General features: G+C 41.8%; 1 protein-coding gene and 1 non-coding gene across 3 annotated transcripts in view; both read left to right on the plus strand.

The window, feature by feature from the left end:
- The first annotated feature begins 97 nt into the window (after nt 1-97).
- LOC120929731 lies at nt 98-201 on the plus strand. Its single transcript, XR_005747438.1, has one exon. It is a non-coding gene; the product is annotated as a U6 spliceosomal RNA (small nuclear RNA).
- Nucleotides 202-1095: 894 nt separating this feature from the next.
- LOC120927609 overlaps nt 1096-18410 on the plus strand; it is a 48847-nt gene continuing 31532 nt past the window's right edge. The window contains exons 1-4 of one of the 2 annotated variants that reach the window (XM_040338399.1): nt 1096-1243; nt 8677-8750; nt 11792-11852; nt 14768-14900. In XM_040338399.1, coding sequence (XP_040194333.1) covers nt 11800-11852; nt 14768-14900 — 186 coding nt within the window. In that variant the 5' untranslated portion in view covers nt 1096-1243; nt 8677-8750; nt 11792-11799. The remainder of the gene's footprint in view (nt 1244-8676; nt 8751-11791; nt 11853-14767; nt 14901-18410) is intronic. The other variant, XM_040338398.1, reaches the window with a different exon arrangement.

Genomic DNA, 18410 nt, shown 5'->3' on the forward strand with positions numbered 1-18410 from the left:
CTGCTTTCACTTCCTGAACTCTCTGGCCCAACAGGAACTCATCTGCCTCCCGCAAACGGATCGGCATAATTTATTCGCCTTTTGGTGCTAATGGAAAATCAGCTCGGCAGCACATATTCCAAAATTGGAAAGATTCAGAGAAGATTAGCATGGCCCCTGCGCAAGGATGACACGCAAATTCGTGAAGTGTTCCATATTTCTTGGCGCTCTGATCTGGACGGAAGGTAAACCATTCAGCACTCAGAAACTTACCCTTTGATGGTGAGGCCTGAAAAGCTTCATGCTGCAACAAGATCTGCTGGGATGACGTATCTTCAGCCACATTTTGCTTTTCAGAGGGAGGTAAGCAGAGCACCTAATGTGAAAGAAGCCTTGTTGGAAAAATTGATTGGCTGAAATAAAGGAAATAACTGTGATAAAATTCATCTAATGCAGCCACCACATGCACTATAAAGACAGATAAGTTGCAATACTAACAATTTTTGTTCTTGGGTTTAGATGCGCTTTAGGCTGTGTTCACACACATGCAATGTGGGAACCAGCGTGATTCCTGTGCGGGTTTTCACATTGCATCTAACTTGCAGGCAGTTCACACTCCTCTCTGCGAACCGCTGCCAGTGTCAATAGAAAGTTAATGACACCTCCAAATCGCTTCCCAGGACCACAGTGCAAACTGCAATCGAATCGCATGAGTGTGAACACCTATGCGATCCAATTCCAGGGCAGAACAAAAAAATGGTCCTGCACTGTTTTGGTGCTAATGCAATGCGAATTTGCATCGCACAGACATGGCATGTGATGTGCACAGCAATGCGGTGCGAATCCATGCAATGTCTGACATATGTTTGAACCCAGTCTGAGAAATGGAAGTGCTGATAGGGGCACCATTGTTGGGCTATGCTTAGGGCCTTACTTGCCCTTAATCTGGCCCTGCCTATACCACTTGAGCTGCTGCACTATGTGGCTCTATTACACATTAGTAAACCTTTATAAATGCAATTCTTTATTGTGAAATTGTTTTTGTCACCAAGTTGCATGCTGGTCACTCTCAGTTGTAGAGGACAGGGACAGTTGGTTTAGTTACCTCCTACTTCACGTAAACTCGTAGTTAGGGCAACCATTGTGTTTATAGGAAGCCTGCTGGCGGCATTGTACTTCTATGAAGGGGAAGCAGAGAGTGGCTGAGCTATAGACAGACGCATCTTTTCTATGTATATAAAGCAAACAAAGCTTGTCTTCTGAGGTAAGTATAGAATAAACCATACAATAATGTATTTCCAAGATTTTTACATATAACAATTGATGTAACTACAATAGGGTGATGTGTTGTAGGATAATGTGTATTCCTGATTGTTCAAAACCTAAAACCAGTATAAAATCGTAAGAATCTAATATACGAGCAGGTACAAACTAGATATTAGGTAAAATGTTATTTAATCTGTGTTTCATGAGAACATGTGTGTATCACACCAGCAGCCAATCCGATGCAAGCTTTTATTTAGCAATCATTTTCCAGCACAGGTGCAAATAGGATTGGCTGCTGCTTAACAAGACAGACATTTTACAAAAAGGACGCTTTCATAAAAGAGAACTATGTTTATAAATATAACATATATTAACATATTTTTTTACTTTTAAAATACGCTGATCAGACATATTATGATCACTGACCGGTAAAGTGGATATCATTAATTATCTTGTTACAATAACCTCTGAAAGTCAGTAGGATATATTAGGCAGCGGGATCCCTGGGCATCGGAGGGGGGGGGCGGCAGATCACCGGCGGAATCGTCAGCTAGCTGCTGAGAGGCGTGCACACGACGCTTTTTGTGTCCGCTGCATGCGGGATCCCTGGGCATCGGAGAGGGGGGGCTGTGTGCGGCTCTATAGGGCTGACGGAGCAGGAGGAGCTCACTGACTGACAATAGAGCGGCCCATCCAGGGCACCAGTCAGCGAGCACCCGGGCGGGGGAGGCCCCATAGCTGCCTCAGGGAGGGAGGAGGAGGGGAGACGATGACTATCTGAGAAGTTCCACAACCGACTGCGCAGACTCCGGGCAAGCGCAGTAGCAGGCTACGGAAATAGCCGAACGTAACAGCTGATCATCAGCTGTTAAGAGGAACAAATACCATAGCTGGAACAAGCTTGGCAGATCACCGGAATGAAACGGACACAGCCACCCCCGGCGCCAATCTGATGCCCCCAAAACAGGCCGCGACATCACTGCTTTACTCACTGATAGTACTTGTCCTGGCCAGGAATACCTGGAGGAGCACAATCCTGCCCCCTGCTTGTGATTGGAGAAATCATAAATCCCACCTCTTGTGTCCAATCACTGTGCTGTGATTTGTTACAGCACAAGCTGATTTTTGGGAAGGGAGGGTGTCCCTGAATGGCAGTTTGGAAATGTGGTCACCCTAGTCAGGGTGGCCATCCCGCTGACCCGTCTTCACAGCCAAAAGGGCCTACAATGGGCATCAGAAGTGGACCACGGAACATTGGAAGAAGGTGACCTGGTCTGATGGATCACTTTATTTTTTTTACATCATATGGATGGCCGTGTGCATTGCTACCTGGGGAAGAGAGGGCACCAGGATGCATAATTGGAAGAAGGCAAGCCAGCGGATGTGTTGTGATGCTTTGAGCAATTTTCATCTGAGAAACTTGGATCCTCCCATTCATGTGGATGTTACTTGACACATACCACCTGCTTAATATTGTTGCTCACCAAGTACACCCCTTCATGGAAACAGTATTTCCTGATGGTTTTGGCCTATTTCAACAGGACAGTGCACCATGCCACACTGCAAAAAGAATGGTTTAGAAACACAACAATGAGTTAAGGTGTTGATTTGGCCTTCAAATTTTTAAGATCACAATCCAATCGAGCATCTGTGGGATGTGCTGGAAAAACAAGTCCAGTCCATGGAGGCCCCACCCCACAACTTATAGGCCTTAAACTAAAGGATCTGCAGCTGACTGCATGGTGCCAGATACCACATCATCCCTTCAGAGGTCTAGTGGAGTCCATCCCTAAAAGAATCAGGGCTGTTTTGGTGACAAAGGGGGACCTACTCAATATTGGGTAGGTGGTTGTAAAGTTATGGCTGGTTGGTGTATGTCCAACTTGAGTAGTTGGACATAAAATATATATAATAAATATCTTCCTGCCAGTGCCTGTTTTCTCTGGCAATACACAAAATCACAAGCTGCAGATTTAATTACATTATATTCTCTTGTGCTTTATTCACACCTATTTTGGCACTTATTCAATGCATTAAAAAAAATCTGTTTGAATTTAGTGCAGGTAGTGGGGTTGATTTACTACAACTGGAGAGTGCAAAATTGGGTGTACCGCTGCATTGAAACCAATTGTCTTCCAGGTTTTATTGTCAAAGCTTAATTGAACAAGATTAAGTTAGAAGCTAATTGGCTACCATGCACAGCTGTACCAGATTTTACACACTCCAGTTTTAGTAAATAAGCCTCCTGTGTGTGTTTTTGTCCTTGACTGCAGGTGTGCATTATCTGATTGTATGTGTTGGGGGTGTAGCGCTGACTTGGATGCAAAATAGCTGCCATTTACTGACAAGTCAGAGACGACTTCTAAGGCTGGGATCATACTATTAGGATGCGGGTGTGGGTTTCCCCACATAGCAGGAGATTGTGACCGGCTCTCTATTGAGCCAGTTTACACATATCCGTAGTGGCTCCAGTGCAAATTGCACAGGAGCCCTGTGTGTCTTTTGGTCCTTTTTAGGTCCTTTTCAGCCCAAAAGTCGGGCTGAAATTGGACCTTAAACTGTGAATAGAGATGCACCAGACTCCTGCTGTGAGCTGCTGTGTTCTCAAGTGTGAACCCCCAGTCTTAAGGAAGGATGTGCAAAACTGTGTCTAGGTCTGAATATCCATATATTAACTTTTTATTTAATTTCTTAAACAAAGAAAACATGAAATGACAACACATCATGCACATTAAATCTGAAATATATTAATAAAATAGCATGGTTCCATCACTCTGCATAGCAAAAACAAGAAATAAAGAAGAATTATAACTATTATTACCATCATGCCTTAGCACAAGGATACCATATAGGGAACATCCCTTCTATGAATCATTACCCCCATCTATATTAGATGCCGTATATGGTTTATCCAACCACTTTGCCCAAACTTTATCATACTTATAGGGCGACCCCTATTCCTATAAGTATCTCTATACAGTTGAAGATTATTATTTATCAATTGTTTCCAATATATGAGCGTAGGCGGATGAGATTTCTTCCAAATTAATGCAATAGCTTTTCTTGCGTAAAATAATGTTGTATTAATAAATATTCATTCGTCACTATAGGGGTAATATCCCCTACTAAGTCCAGCAAACAAACTGACATTGAAACCGGTAAATGAGCAGAGGTGATATAATTTAAAAGATCCACCACCTCCATCCAAAATGTAACTATATGGACAGGACTAGAAGATGTGTGTGAAATGCCCTTGAGCTGCTCCGCACCTCCAGCACTTAGAGTAACAAGCAAGATTTATCTTTTGAAGTCTATATGGCGTAATATATGCTCTGTGTACCAGTTTAAATGGGATAACACAATCCCTCAAGGAACCCAGAGATCTCAAAGGGAAATCCCACATACAGCTCCGGTCCTCCATCCTCAGATCTGGTATATCTCGTATCCACCTAGCTTAAAGACTCTCTAATGGCAGGATAGAGGTTAAAGATGAGAATAGAGTCTCGAGGTAGGCTTATCCAGACACTCAGACCTAAGTACTAACTCCAAAGTAGATTGTATCATCGCTAAACTATCCAGTGGAAACTGTGCATGAAAAGTATGTGAAAGCTGGTAGTATCTAAATAGATAAGAGTTAGTAAGATTCAAAATTTAGGTTAGTGTAGAGAAGGTGGATAGTCTCTGATAGCTTGAATACCATTAAGCGTAGGAATAGTCACCTGATGAAGTCCCCTACGGCCCTTAAATAAAAGAACCTTGAGAGCTTCTACGGAACCTACTACTGCTGCTTCCAGCCAGGTAGAGGGGTTGTATATGTAGCGCCTGTCTACTTTCATAGCCGGTGCTGCTGTAAATTTAGAAGAGGGTCAGAGTTAATTGACTCTGACCATGTTTGGCTAAATTTGAGGTCTCTGTTCCAGCTCTGGCTGTGCTGTGTGTCCACGGCTGCTGTCTGGGGACTTCAGGCACCCCCAGACGGTAGGTGGCAGCAGTAGAATCAGAGTCGTGAGGATACTTCTCCTCGGCAGCCAATCAGGAGTGTTGATCACCTCGCTGTGCATGCTGGGGTGGGGTATTTAGGGGGCAGACGCCATTGGCTCTGGGTCGTCGCCTGGCCGCCTTCCACCTGGGCAGTCATCCCACCACCCCCATGTGTGGCCCTCCTGGCCGGGGTGTGTGTTTGTGTTGCAGTGTTTCTGGCTCCGGGACCACGTTGGTCCGGAGCATTAATCTACCTCTTAGACTCAGTAAGCAGACTGAGTCTACAATTTCCAAGTGGTCCTGTGCTGTCCGTCCAAAGTGGGAGGAAGTCGATCGATGGAGAACCTGTCTGGGGGACACCAAGCACGAGGCTGGTGTCACAGGAGAGGTCTATCTGCTCATCGAAGGAAACTTCGTATCTGAGAGGCTGGACGATGGTCACCTATCAGTTCCTGACGCAACAAAAGCTGTTTGAAGGAGATCCGGGTGCTGAATCCAGTCGAGAAGGATTTTGGACCGAGATTATCTCCACCTTTTAGGAGGGTCTGTGGCAGAGACTTTAACCTAAGGTTTCCGAGTGACACTCTGGCTGCTAGGCTGGTGAGAGAGGCTTATCCAGGTGGACTATATCCACTCTGGCTAGAGTGGTGAAGAAGTTCGTCATTGGAAGCAGGACTGTTTCCAGTTCCAGTTAACCCTGAATCCGCCATTTCCATTTCGTCTATCCTTCACCTATTTCCATTTCTATCGTTTTTACCCGACTGGGTAATAAAAGCACAGAAAAGACACCTGTCGTGTGGACATTGACTTTATTACAGCTCTCATCCAGTAGCCTAGACAGCGGGAAGATAGAGGTAACGTGCCACCCAAATCAAACCGGCAGCTCCTTCGGGGGTAGTGCTACATATAAATTTGGGTTTAACCACCATGCACAGAGTTTATTTCAGAGTTTATCTGCAAAGCCATTACGACATTGCCATCTGAGGTCCAACTCATCTGGTAAGGGTCCCCCCTTTTCATCTGTGTGTGGCAAATGAGGAAATATCTATAGTGGTGGTGGTGGACAGCTGCTCATTCCTTGTAGTCTGCACCCTCACCTCCCTTTGGACACAGTGGCATCTGTATGTTTATCTGTAGACTTTTCACATTTATTTGGACACTTGATGCTCGATTGACATATGGACATTTGATATGATCATATATGTTTGTGAGATATTATAGATATTATTTAGATCTCAAGTGCTTTTTCTGTATTTTATCATTTCATTTTTAACACTACTTTGCACATTTATGAACGGTGAATTTATCACTATTAGCACCTCTTTCGTATTTCATTAATCCAAAATCCTTTTTGGTCTATACACTTAGTCAGATTATTATTTTGCGCAACTATACAATTTTCTTCATTACTTTTCACATGATTATCACATGTTTTTTGTGTTGCAGCTTTTCATTCAATTCACGTTTATCAATCTTTAACCATTAGCGCAGAATTTACCCCCTTTCCTTACAAGGTATAATAACCAGCTATCGAGGTAGGCCTCCTCATCAGAAGTGATGAACAATAAGTCGTCTATGTAGCGATAGTAAAAGACTGTATCAAGGCAGTGGGGGCTATCATATCCAAAGAAGCGGGACCTCTCCCACCAGCCCATGAAAAGGTTGGCTAGGGAGGGTGAAAATTTCGCTCCCATGGAGGCTCCGCATCTCTGGAGATAATAGCCCCCGTCAAACATAAAAAAATTATGTGTCAACAAGTATTCCAAAGATTCTAAAATGAAGTCCTGAAGGATCAATGAGAATCTCCCTGATTTCTGAAGGAACATGGCTACTTGTATGCCCAGATGGTGGGGAATACTGGAATACAAGCTAGAAACATCACAGCTAATCCACCTGTAATTTTCTTTCCATAGAAAGTGGTTTAACTTAACAAGGATCTGTTTGGTGTCTGGAAGTTCCGTTACCAAAGGCTGCAGTTGGCTATCCAGCCATTCACCAAGGCATTCATTGAGGGAGCCGATCCCCGCAACCAGGGCTCAAGTCCTGCGGGAACGCATGGGAACGGAGTTCCTGCACTTTTTTCACAGCAGGAACGCAGTTCCCTCTGCAGGACTAGAGCAGCCGAGAGAAACCGAGCCAATCCTTCACTAAGCGGCGATGCCCAGCTCGAGTCACTGTCAGGGGCAGGCGAACCTTAGTAATCCTTTATGTTACTGGCCGCTTCCTGTATATGGATTCATCGAACTTGCTTCTTTCTAAATCCTGCGATAACTCGCGGATGACCTCCGCAATGTCTCCTGGGAACAATGACAAAAGCTCCCAGGAGATATTGCGACATCGAGGAAGTAACGAAATACCCGCACACTACCCGATGAATCCATATACAGGAAGCGGCCAGTAACATAAAGGATTACTAAGGTACAGTGGATCGAAAAAAATAAAAAAAAGTGGGGTTTAGTAATTATGCATATGGGCGTATAATTTTTTTTTTTTGGTGGGGGAGTGGATCTTGGGTGGGAGTTCCCACGCTTTTTTTCCCAGGACTTGACCCCTGCCCGCAACAATTGGTCTCCCAACAAGAGGGTTTAACCCTTTGTGAACCTTGGGTAAATGGTGGAATATGGGCATGATAGGACACTCAGGGATGAACATATCTTTCTCTTTGTCAGAAAAGATGCCAACGTGTGTGGCTCTATCCAGAAGAGAGTGTAAAACCCTTTTGAAAGGGATGGTAGGATCTGCTCTAAGTGGTGCAGAAGTGTTGGTATCAGACAATTGGCGCAATGCCTCTTGTTTGTACACGTCAGAGTTTAAAACAACCACTGTCTCGCCTTTGTCAGCGTTCCTTATCACTATACTTCTGTCAGACTCTAAGTTTTTGAGAGCTTGTCTCTCCAGGACTGACAGGTTGTTAAATTTAAGGGGGCCCTGATGACAACTGCGGGCAAGGTGAGTGAGGTCCATCTCCACCATTCTCTGAAATAGATCTAGATCCCTGCCCCTAGACCCCACTGGATAGAAATCAGATTTAAGTTTGAAAGATACTGTATTGTGACCATCCGTGGGGTCAACAGGACACGGATCAGACTCACTGGCCAATTATGTTAAATCATGTAGAGCACAGACTTCTTGAAGAAAACTAGAGAGGGAGGTAACTCACCCGCACTAGGAGATCCTGGAGGGGTCCCATCTATAGCCACTGAAGACTCAGAGAAGTGCTTTTTCAAAGTAAGACTGCGAGAAAATTTGTTAACATCAAGTAATATCATAAATAAATCAAAATGTCTGGTGGGGCAGAAATTAAGTCCTTTGGAGAGTAATTTCTCCTCATCCATGCTGAGGCCCCTATCAGAAATGTTCATTACATTGTTTATTTTTTCCTGCCCCGCAGCATGTATGGAGCATCTCTTTTTATTTCTTTTTCCTCCTCTCCGTGTCTTTTTGTGACAGTTTTCTTTTTCGCCTTCGTGTTGAACCCACGGGGGTTTCCAGAGGTGCGGCCCCCATCTACTCGACTAGAAAAGGTAGATGGTTGTTATAGAGTTATAGAGATATGTGTATATATATGACACATTTCTCAGTTTAACAGCGGTGTTCCTATGTAGTTATATATATATATTTATATGCATATTCATTTATTTATCTACTTTTATATTTGTATTTATATACTATATACAGTATATACAGTTGTATTCAAAATTATTCAACCCCCACTGAAATTGATTGTTTTGCCCAGTTTGACATTGATTTTGATCATTCAGTCATCCTGCTTACAATTAAATCAAAGAGGCACATGTAGGTCAGACAAATATAACATAACATTTATAATGAAATAACCACAAATGTCTTTTCTGTGCTCACATCATTATCAGTTTTATTCAACCCCCAGTTGACATTCAATCTTAGTACTTAGTACAACATCCTTTTACAGTTAGAACAGCTTTTAAACTTGAAGCATAGCTTGACACAAGTGTCTTGCAGCGATCTACGGGTATCTTCGCCCATTCGTCATGGGCAAAAGCCTCCAGTTCAGTCACATTCTTAGGCTTGCGCACTGCAACTGCTTTCTTTAAGTCCCACCAGAGGTTCTCAATCGGATTTAAGTCTGGTGACTGCGATGGCCACTCCAAAATGTTCCAGCCTTTAATCTGCAACCATGCTCTAGTGGACTTGGAGGTATGCTTGGGATCATTGTCCTGTTGAAAGGTCCAACGTCTCCCAAGCCTCAGGTTTGTGACGGACTGCATCACATTCTTATCCACTATCTCCTGTTACTGAAGAGAATTCATGGTACCTTTCACACGCTGAAGCTTCCCTGTACCTGCAGAAGCAAAACAGCCCCAAAGCATGATTGCCATGCTTCACAGTAGGCAAGGTGTTCTTTTCATCATAGGCCTTGTTCTTCCTCCTCCAAACATAGCGTTGATCCATGGGCCCAAACACTTCTAATTTGTTTCATCAGTCCACAGAACACAATCCCAAAACTTCTGTGGTTTGTCCACATGATTTTTGCATACTGCAGTCGACTCTTCTTATTCTTTGGAGACAGCAAGGGGGTGCGCCTGGGAGTTCTGGCATGGAGGCCTTCATTACGCAGTGTGCGCCGTATTGTCTGAGCAGAAACTTCAGTACCCACATCTGACAAATCTTTTCTCAGTTCCTCAGCAGTCACAAGGGGACTTTTCTCCACTCTACGCTTCAGGTAGCACACAGCAGTCGAAGTCAGCATCTTCTTTCTGCCACGACCAGGTAGCGTTTCAACAGTGCCCTTTTCCTTGAATTTGCGTATGATGCTTCCTATGGAGTCTCTTGGTATGTTTAACATCTTTGCAATCTTCTTATAGCCATTGCCCTTCCTGTGAAGAGTAATCACCTCTTCTATTGTCTTCCTGGACCATTCTCTTGACTTCACCATGTTTGTAACCACACCAGTAAATGTCTAGAAGGAGCTGAGTATCACAGTAATTTTAAAGCTGCCTGATTGGTGCTTATTAGGCTTTATTGCTGCTCCCTGACATCCACAGTTGTTTTCAATACCTGATTGAAAACACTTCAATGAACCTCTGTTCTTCAGAGTGGTAGTCTTTAAGGGGTTGAATAATTGTGTAAATGAAGAATTCACAAAATAAACATTTACTACTGTATTACAAAACCAATTGATGTCATTTTAGTTGCATATGGTTCTTTAAGAAGTCCTTGTAGGATTTCATTCTGAATACAATTACAAATGTACACTAAATTCCCTAAAACCCTTTACAGCATTGGGGGGTTGAATAATTTTGAACACAACTGTACATGTTTTTTTCATATATCTATATTTACATACATCAATATTAACATTTGTATTCCCAACGCTCTATGCATTGTGGCCATCATGCGCATTCTGATGAACTTCCTTGTTTGGGCCATTTTTTTGACCCGGGGGTTAATTCACATTTTATTATTTAAATAGTCAACTTCACACAAAGTTATCCCGTTTCTACAAAGCAATCTAGTCCAAATATAACACATGTCATAGTTGATTTAGATTTTATATCTATTCTGGGTTCAACACTCTCGTTATTTTATCTATATTTATCAACTTCACGTTTTACTTATTTTTACACAACTTTCACTCACTTTATTTACGTAGAGAATTGTAATTCATATAATACATGTTTTCGGACACAATTTATTATTATATTTTTTACATCATCTCATATACATATCTTCTAAATTTATGTAAGCACGGTTTATACGTTCACCCACACAGATTTTCGATAGAGATCCTCTTTGGATTCTCAATCTTTTTCACTCACTATTTACACTCATACACATATACATATACATATACTCATTGGGACATATGTCCCCTGAATATATTTATTTACTTTTTCATTAATATGTATTTATGCTTGTTCTTTATTCACATATGTTTAAACATCTTCACTATTTTTATCACCATACACTATACAATCAGAGGGATTTTGTATCTGTAATCCTTTATACATGTATTGTTCATAGATGTATTATATACATAGGGACTTCAGCATTATTTTTATTTTTGATTCACTCAATCTGTTTTTCTCATTCTCAGGACTATTTCTGGAATGAGAATAACTATGTGTTTTGTGGTCTTTTTAAACTTCAAATTACATTTTACATAGGTGTGTTTGCTCTCTCAACCATGCAATCTGGATTTTTCTAGGTTCACACCAGATACTAATTGGTAACTTGCTAATTGGATTGTTGATTGGGTTCCCAGCTGCTATCCTTTCTGTCATGTGACCTATAGTTGTATATATACTGGACATCCACTTTCTATGTTGTAAGCTATGAATAAGCACTAAAGTTTGGTGGGAAACATGTCAGCTTTTTACCCCGCTTGCTGTGTGTTTTTTGATTTTAAAATAAAAGCAATTTATTTTTGTAGTGCGGCTGTCCAGAACGTTTTTCCTTCATTTTGCATCATTCCATGCATTGCCAGCACCCGTGGCTTTGGATCAGGTGAGGAGACTTTCTGATTAGTATCCTAGAGCAGTGATTTCTCTTTTTCAATAAACTAAATGTATTGCATTTATTCCAGGAAATAAAATGGCTCCCGGAAACAAATCAAATGCATTCACTGGCAGCTCTGTGTCAAAAAGGTATGGCAAGAAAATTTCTGCTAGTTCTGTAATGACTAATGCCACGTACACACGATCCGAATATTGTATGAAAAATGTCGTCCGAGGAAGAATCGTCCGATAATCGGATCGTTAGTACAGGGCTTCCGTGAGCCGATCATGACAGTTCATCATATATTATTTTATCGGACATGCACGAAAATTTTACTCGTACGATACCAGATCGTACGATTTTCGTTTGGTCAGTACAGTTGTCGTCCGAAAATACAACACAAATACATTACAACACATGACATCACTTTTCGTGACTTTTGCAACCTATTCAATTTCTACTTGCGACTAGTAAACGGAAAAAGTCGGACGATCTGTCGTCCGATTTTCGGATAGTGTGTACGTGGCATAACCTGTGTCTCCTAGCTATATGACTGACTTAATTATTACTTTTGAGTATTAGGTAAACCGATAATAAAGCCTAAGTTTAGTAAAGAAAACACAACAGCACAAGGGACATTACTATGATTGGGATGTGTCCCTTGTGCTGCTGTCTCCTGGTTTAGTAGAAATCTACCTTCTACTCCCCCCACCACTGCCGTCGTCATTTTCTAGTGTGGCAGGAGTTAATAGAACTGAGATGATTAGCTCTCATTAAAAGTGCCCAGATATGCCTACCCTTTCTGCCCAGCTCCTCCATTCATAGAAACTATACTATTGCTTCTTTGAATGAGACATGATCAATGCATGGAGGTGGAGGTGAATGAAAGGTGTGCTTCCTCCATTCAGATATTGGCCTTAATTTATTCAAGGTAAACATCATAGTAAGCCATGCTCCTTGTGCTGGTTTGTTTTTTTGTTTTTTTAACGTCAAAAACAAAAACAAAAACTGTAATTTCTGAGATACAAACCCTGTGCTCAGCATACTTTACAGTCCAACTGGACCCAGCATCTAAATCTCTGGTGCCCAACCTGCAGCCCAGGAGCCCTTTAGAGTGGGTTTTAGTAGTTAAATGGTTTGTTTTATTTCTTTCATACCATTCTAATCTTTTTTCTGTGCTGTCCATCCCATTCTATGTTTTTCCCCACTGATATTTTAGAATGAGTCTTGTTGAGAGAAATAACAAATGTGACAATAAAAATATGAGAAATAAAAAATGTGAAAGCAATGATTTCTGTTGCAATTGTTATTGAATTTATAAGATCATGAATACACCTGTAAATGGTCATCGGCATCTACAGAACAACAAAAAACAATATTCCAACTGTATCCATACGCAACTTCTCTGAATTGCTTACAATGGGGGTAAATGTATTTAAACCATCTACCGGAAAACTCTAAAGGCCCCTTTCACACTGGGGCAGAAGGTGTGGTGGCGGTATAGTGCCGCTATACCATCAGAATTGCAGCAGTATTCGGCCTCTAGCGGTGCGGTTTTAACCCCCGCTAGCAGCCGAGGCGCATTGCCAGCAGTATACCCGCGGTGTCCCATTGCTTTCAATGGGAAGGAGCAGTGGAGGAGCGGTAAACACATCGCTCCTCTCACCGCTCCAAAGATGCTGCTGGCAGGACTTTTGTAGCGGTCCCGCCAGTGCATTGCCTCAGTGTAAAAAGCACTATGGCCTTCACACTGAGACTGCAGGGCAGGAGATTTTCAGGCGGTATTTAGGCGTTATTTTTAGAGCTAAACCGCCTGAAAATCCCCATAGTGTGAAAGGGGTCTTGAAGCAAAATAAAAAAGAGTAAGGAGGAAGAAATGGCATGGAATAGAGAGGGACACGTGCAAGGGAAACTCCACATCAGGTCGGGGGGAATGAGATGTATTCAATGCATGGGTCTCAGATGTTTTCAGATTTCAATTTCTAGCAACTGGAAAAATGTACAACAGTAATTTGCCAGACCCTCTGGAATTGTTAGAGATTGTGCTTCCTGGCAATAACTCTTCAGGAGATTTTTTTTGCATGAACTCTAGTTCAAAACCTCATCATTCCAACTTCATCATTAAAACAACGTTGCCCACACACCATAGTTTTTTAAAAATGCTCTAGCAAAGCGCGGTGACGTACAACACGTACGACGGCACTATAAAGGGGAAGTTCCATGCGGATGACGCCACCCTTGGGGCTGCTTTAGCTGATTCCGTGTTAGTAAAAGACGATTCGCGCTTTTCTGTCTGTTACAGCGTGATGAATGTGCTTACTCCATTATGAACGGAAATTTTACCAGAACGAGCGCTCCCGTCTCATAACTTGCTTCTGAGCATGCGCGGGTTTTTAACATCGTTTTAGCCCACACACGATCATTTTTTACAACCCGAAAAATGACATTGTTTAAAACGTCGTTAAAAAATGCAGCATGCTCGAAAAAAAAATGCGTTTTTTCAGAAGCCGAAAAATGATGTGAAGCCCACACACGATCATTTTAAATGACATTTTTTTAAAACGACATATTTTTCATGCCGAAAAATGATCGTGTGTACGCGGCATAATCCTCGCCTTTCCCTTCTTCCAAATTAATTCCCTAAAAAGGGTCTCTATTTTTTTTAAGCCATGCCTTATTTATCCATATACAGGAGAGTTGTGGAGCACATACAGTAATTGTGCCATTCATTACCTTTGGTGTTTTTGTATGTTTACATTATGTTCTTTTATATTTTACATTTTGTATAATAAACTTTTGACATTTTATGCATTTGGCACAGTTTAAAATCCTTTATCTAGTTTACTAGGGGGTGTTCTGAGTTACTTTTACTATAGGATGAGGTACCGGACGATTGTTGTCCACCAGAGGATTCTTTGGGGATCCTCCTCCAATCCCTTTTTTTTTTCTCTATTCACTGATAGATGTTCGGTCTGATCATCCTTGTTTTTTAAAGTATTCTGCACTATGCACTTTGTCTCAGTAGTACTCTGTACAAGCTGAAAGCATTTGTTTTTATTTACAGTCAACCTGATAGCCGGCGTAATGGATCTGGAACAAAAAGGAAAAAAAAAAGGATAAAGAAAAGTGCCAAAGGGGATCTTGTACCAGAAGCCCAACCTAGCCGATGCTACAGTCCTTTGGTGTATGATCCAGAGGTAAGAGGGCTGAAATAAGGTGTGTAAATCCTTTAAAGAAAAATGTCTTACGAAGGCCACAAACCATTGTATTAGTCATTTGAATTTATAAATGTGTGTGTGTGTGTATATATTAGATGGGGCAATCATAAACATCCATTTCATTTTATTTGGTAGGACAGTTTTCATCAGCATTGGAATAAATACCCAGCTTTGTCCCTGGAAAAAAAAAAATGTATTTCTGTGGGCCAGATCCACAAAGAACTGCCTATCTTTAGGCAGGCGTAGCGTATCTCAGATACACTACGTCGCAGTAACTTAGAGCGGAGGTTCCATATCCACAAAGAATTTGCGCCGTAAGTTACGGCGGCGTAGTGTAAATGTGTCGGCGTAAGGGCGCGAAATTCAAATGACTAAGATGTGGGCGTGTTTTATGTTAATTCATCTTTACCCCATGTAAATTACGTTTTTTTTAATGGCGCATGCGCCGTCCGTGGGGGTATCCCAGTGCGCATGCTCGAAATCACGTCGCAAATAGTCAATGCTTTCGACGTGAACGTAATTTACGCAAAGCCCTAAGGACAGAAAATTCAACGCTGTCCTGACGTCCACACCTAACATTGCGTACGCCTCATAGAGGCAGGGGTAACGTTACGCCGAAAAAAGCCTTACGTAAACTACGTAAAAAAATGCGCCGGGCGGACGTATGTTTGAGAATCGGCGTATCTAGCTAATTTGCATACTCTACGCGGAAATCAACGGAAGCGCCACCTAGCGGCCAGCATAAATATGCACCTAAGATCCGACGGCGTACTAAGACGTACATCAGTCGGATCTAGCCCACATTCAGGCGTATCTTGTTTTGTGGATACAAACTTACGTGGCGTATCAATAGATACGCAGCCGTAAGTTCTTTGTGGATCTGGCCCACAGTGTTTATTAGCTAGGAGAGACTTTACAATGCTTCTTGTATTCTTGTGTATATAAAAGGCATTCTTGAAGATGTGTTTAAACAACATTTTACAGGGGCACGGAAGAGATTAGCCATCCTCCTGGCACAGACACATCTGATATAATAAGATCCGCATTTGACTATTCCCCAAATAATCACAGAGCTACATATAGACACAGGTCTAGGCTCACCAGCCCCTTTGCATCTACCATGATGGTAAGATTTTTCTTAATTCATTGGTTACGGTCACTGCCGCCCCTTGGCACCCTGCCGCCCCGAGGCCTGGCCTCGGTGGCCTTGTGGGAAATCCGGGCCTGCCTGTGGTGGTGTTTGAGTATGACAACATTTAAAAAAACTAATGGCATCATAGAAGTAGCGTTTCTTCTGTTGCACCTCATATACAGTGCCTTGAAAAAGTATTCATAACCCTTGAAATTTTTCACATTTTGTCATGTTACAACCAAAAACGTAAATGTATTTTATGTGATCGACCAACACAAAGTGGCACATAATTGTAAAGTGGAAGGAAAATGATAAATGGTTTTCAAAATGTTTTATAAATAAATATGTGAAAAGTTTGGTGTGCATTTGTGTTCAGCGCCTTCACTCTGATACCCCTAACTAAAATCTAGTGGAAATTGCCTAATTAGTAAATAGTGTCCACCTGTGTGTAATTTAATGTCAGTATAAATACAGCTATTCTGTGAAGCCCTCAGAGGTTTGTTAGAGAACCTTAGTGAACAAACTGCATCAAGAAGGGACAAGGAACACACCAGATAGATCAGGAATAAAGTTGTGGAGAAATTTAAAGCAGGGTTAGGTTATAAAAAAAATATTATGGAGCACTGTTCAATCCATCATCCGAAAATGGAAAGAGTATGACACAACTGCAAACTACCAAGACATGGCCGTCCAGATTGACAGGATGGGCAAGAAGAGCATTCATCAGAGAAGCAGCCAAGAGGCCCATGGTAACTGAGGGTGATGCAGAGATCCACAGCTTAGGTGGGAGGATCTGTCCTTAGGACAACCATTAGTCGTGCACTCCACAAATCTGGTCTTTATGGAATAGTGGCAAGAAGAAATCCATTGTTGAAAGAAAGCCATAAGAAGTCCCATTTGCAGTTAACAAGAAGCCATGGGGGACACAGCAAACATGTGGAAGAAGGTGCTCTGGTCAGATGAGACTAAAATGTAACTTTTTGGCCTAAAAGCAAAATGCTATGTGTGGCGGAAAACTAACGCTGCACATCAATCTGAACACACCATCTCCACTGTGAAACATGATGGTGGCAGCATCATGTTGCGGGGATGCTTTTCTTCAACAGGGACAGGGAAGCTTTTTAGAGTGGATGGAAAGATGGATAAAGCCAAATACAGGGCAAATTAAGAAGAAAACATGTTGGAGTCTATAAAAGACTTGAGACTGGGGTGGAGCTTCACCTTCCAGCAAGACAACGACCCTAAACATAGAGCCAGAGCTACAATGGAATGGTTAAGATCAAAGCATATTCATGTGTTAGAATGGCCCAATCACAGTTCAGACCTAAATCCAATTGAGACTCTGTGGCAAGACTTGAAAATTGCCATGCACAGATGCTCTCCATCCAATCTGACAGAGCTTGAGCTATTTTGCAAAGATGAATGGGCAAAAATGTCTTTCTCTAGATGTGCAAAGCTGGTAGAGACATCACAAAAAAAGACTTGCATCTGTAATTGCAGTGAAAGGTGGTTCTACAAAGTACTGACTCAGGGGGGGCTGAATACAAATGCACGCCATATTTATTTGTAAAAAAAAAAATGAAAACCATTTATCATTTTCCTTTCACTTCACAATTATGTGCCAATTTGTGTTGGTTTATCACAAATTCCAATAAAATACATTTACATGACAAAATGTGGAAAAGTTCAAGCATTGTGAATATTTTTTCAAAGCACTATATGCAACTTGTGTTTGTGCTGGGGGCAAGATCAATCATGCACCCCCCCCCCCCAGCATGAAGACCACATTGTCGTGGACAGCTTCAGGTTTCAGAGAACGACTGAAAAGATCGGCACGTGATCACGGTGATAATCAATTGCTAGAGGAAAAGAGAAGATAAAATAGTTAGATCTAGCTTGATCTAGGTTACTGTTATTATCAGTGTGTTTTAGGTTAAAAAATAATGCACACATATGTGGTATCCTCATGCATGTCAGGTGGTGGATCATAGTAATTGCATATAAAGGTTTCATTTGGACCGGTTTTCCTATGATAAAACAAAACTAGATATGCATTTATATATACCACCAAATAAAGGCTCAGATTGTCCCCAAAAAAATATTCACCTGGGGTGCCTTTTGCATACTTTTAAAGAATGTTGTACCTGAAAAACAGTTGTGAAACTATAATGTAGACTGCCACCCAGGAACCTTACATGTACTTTTATCTTCTATAACCAAAAGGCAAGATATCGCCTCTGTCGCCGGTGTTATTCAACATCTATTTTCGTCCTCTTTTTGAAATCATCAGCAGCCAAAAAATGCTCTATCACTCATATGCAGATGACAGGCAACTATGTTTCCGCATTTGCAATAGA

Source organism: Rana temporaria, chromosome 2 (genome assembly GCF_905171775.1).
Source record: "Rana temporaria chromosome 2, aRanTem1.1, whole genome shotgun sequence".
In the NCBI taxonomy this organism is placed as follows: domain Eukaryota; kingdom Metazoa; phylum Chordata; class Amphibia; order Anura; family Ranidae; genus Rana; species Rana temporaria.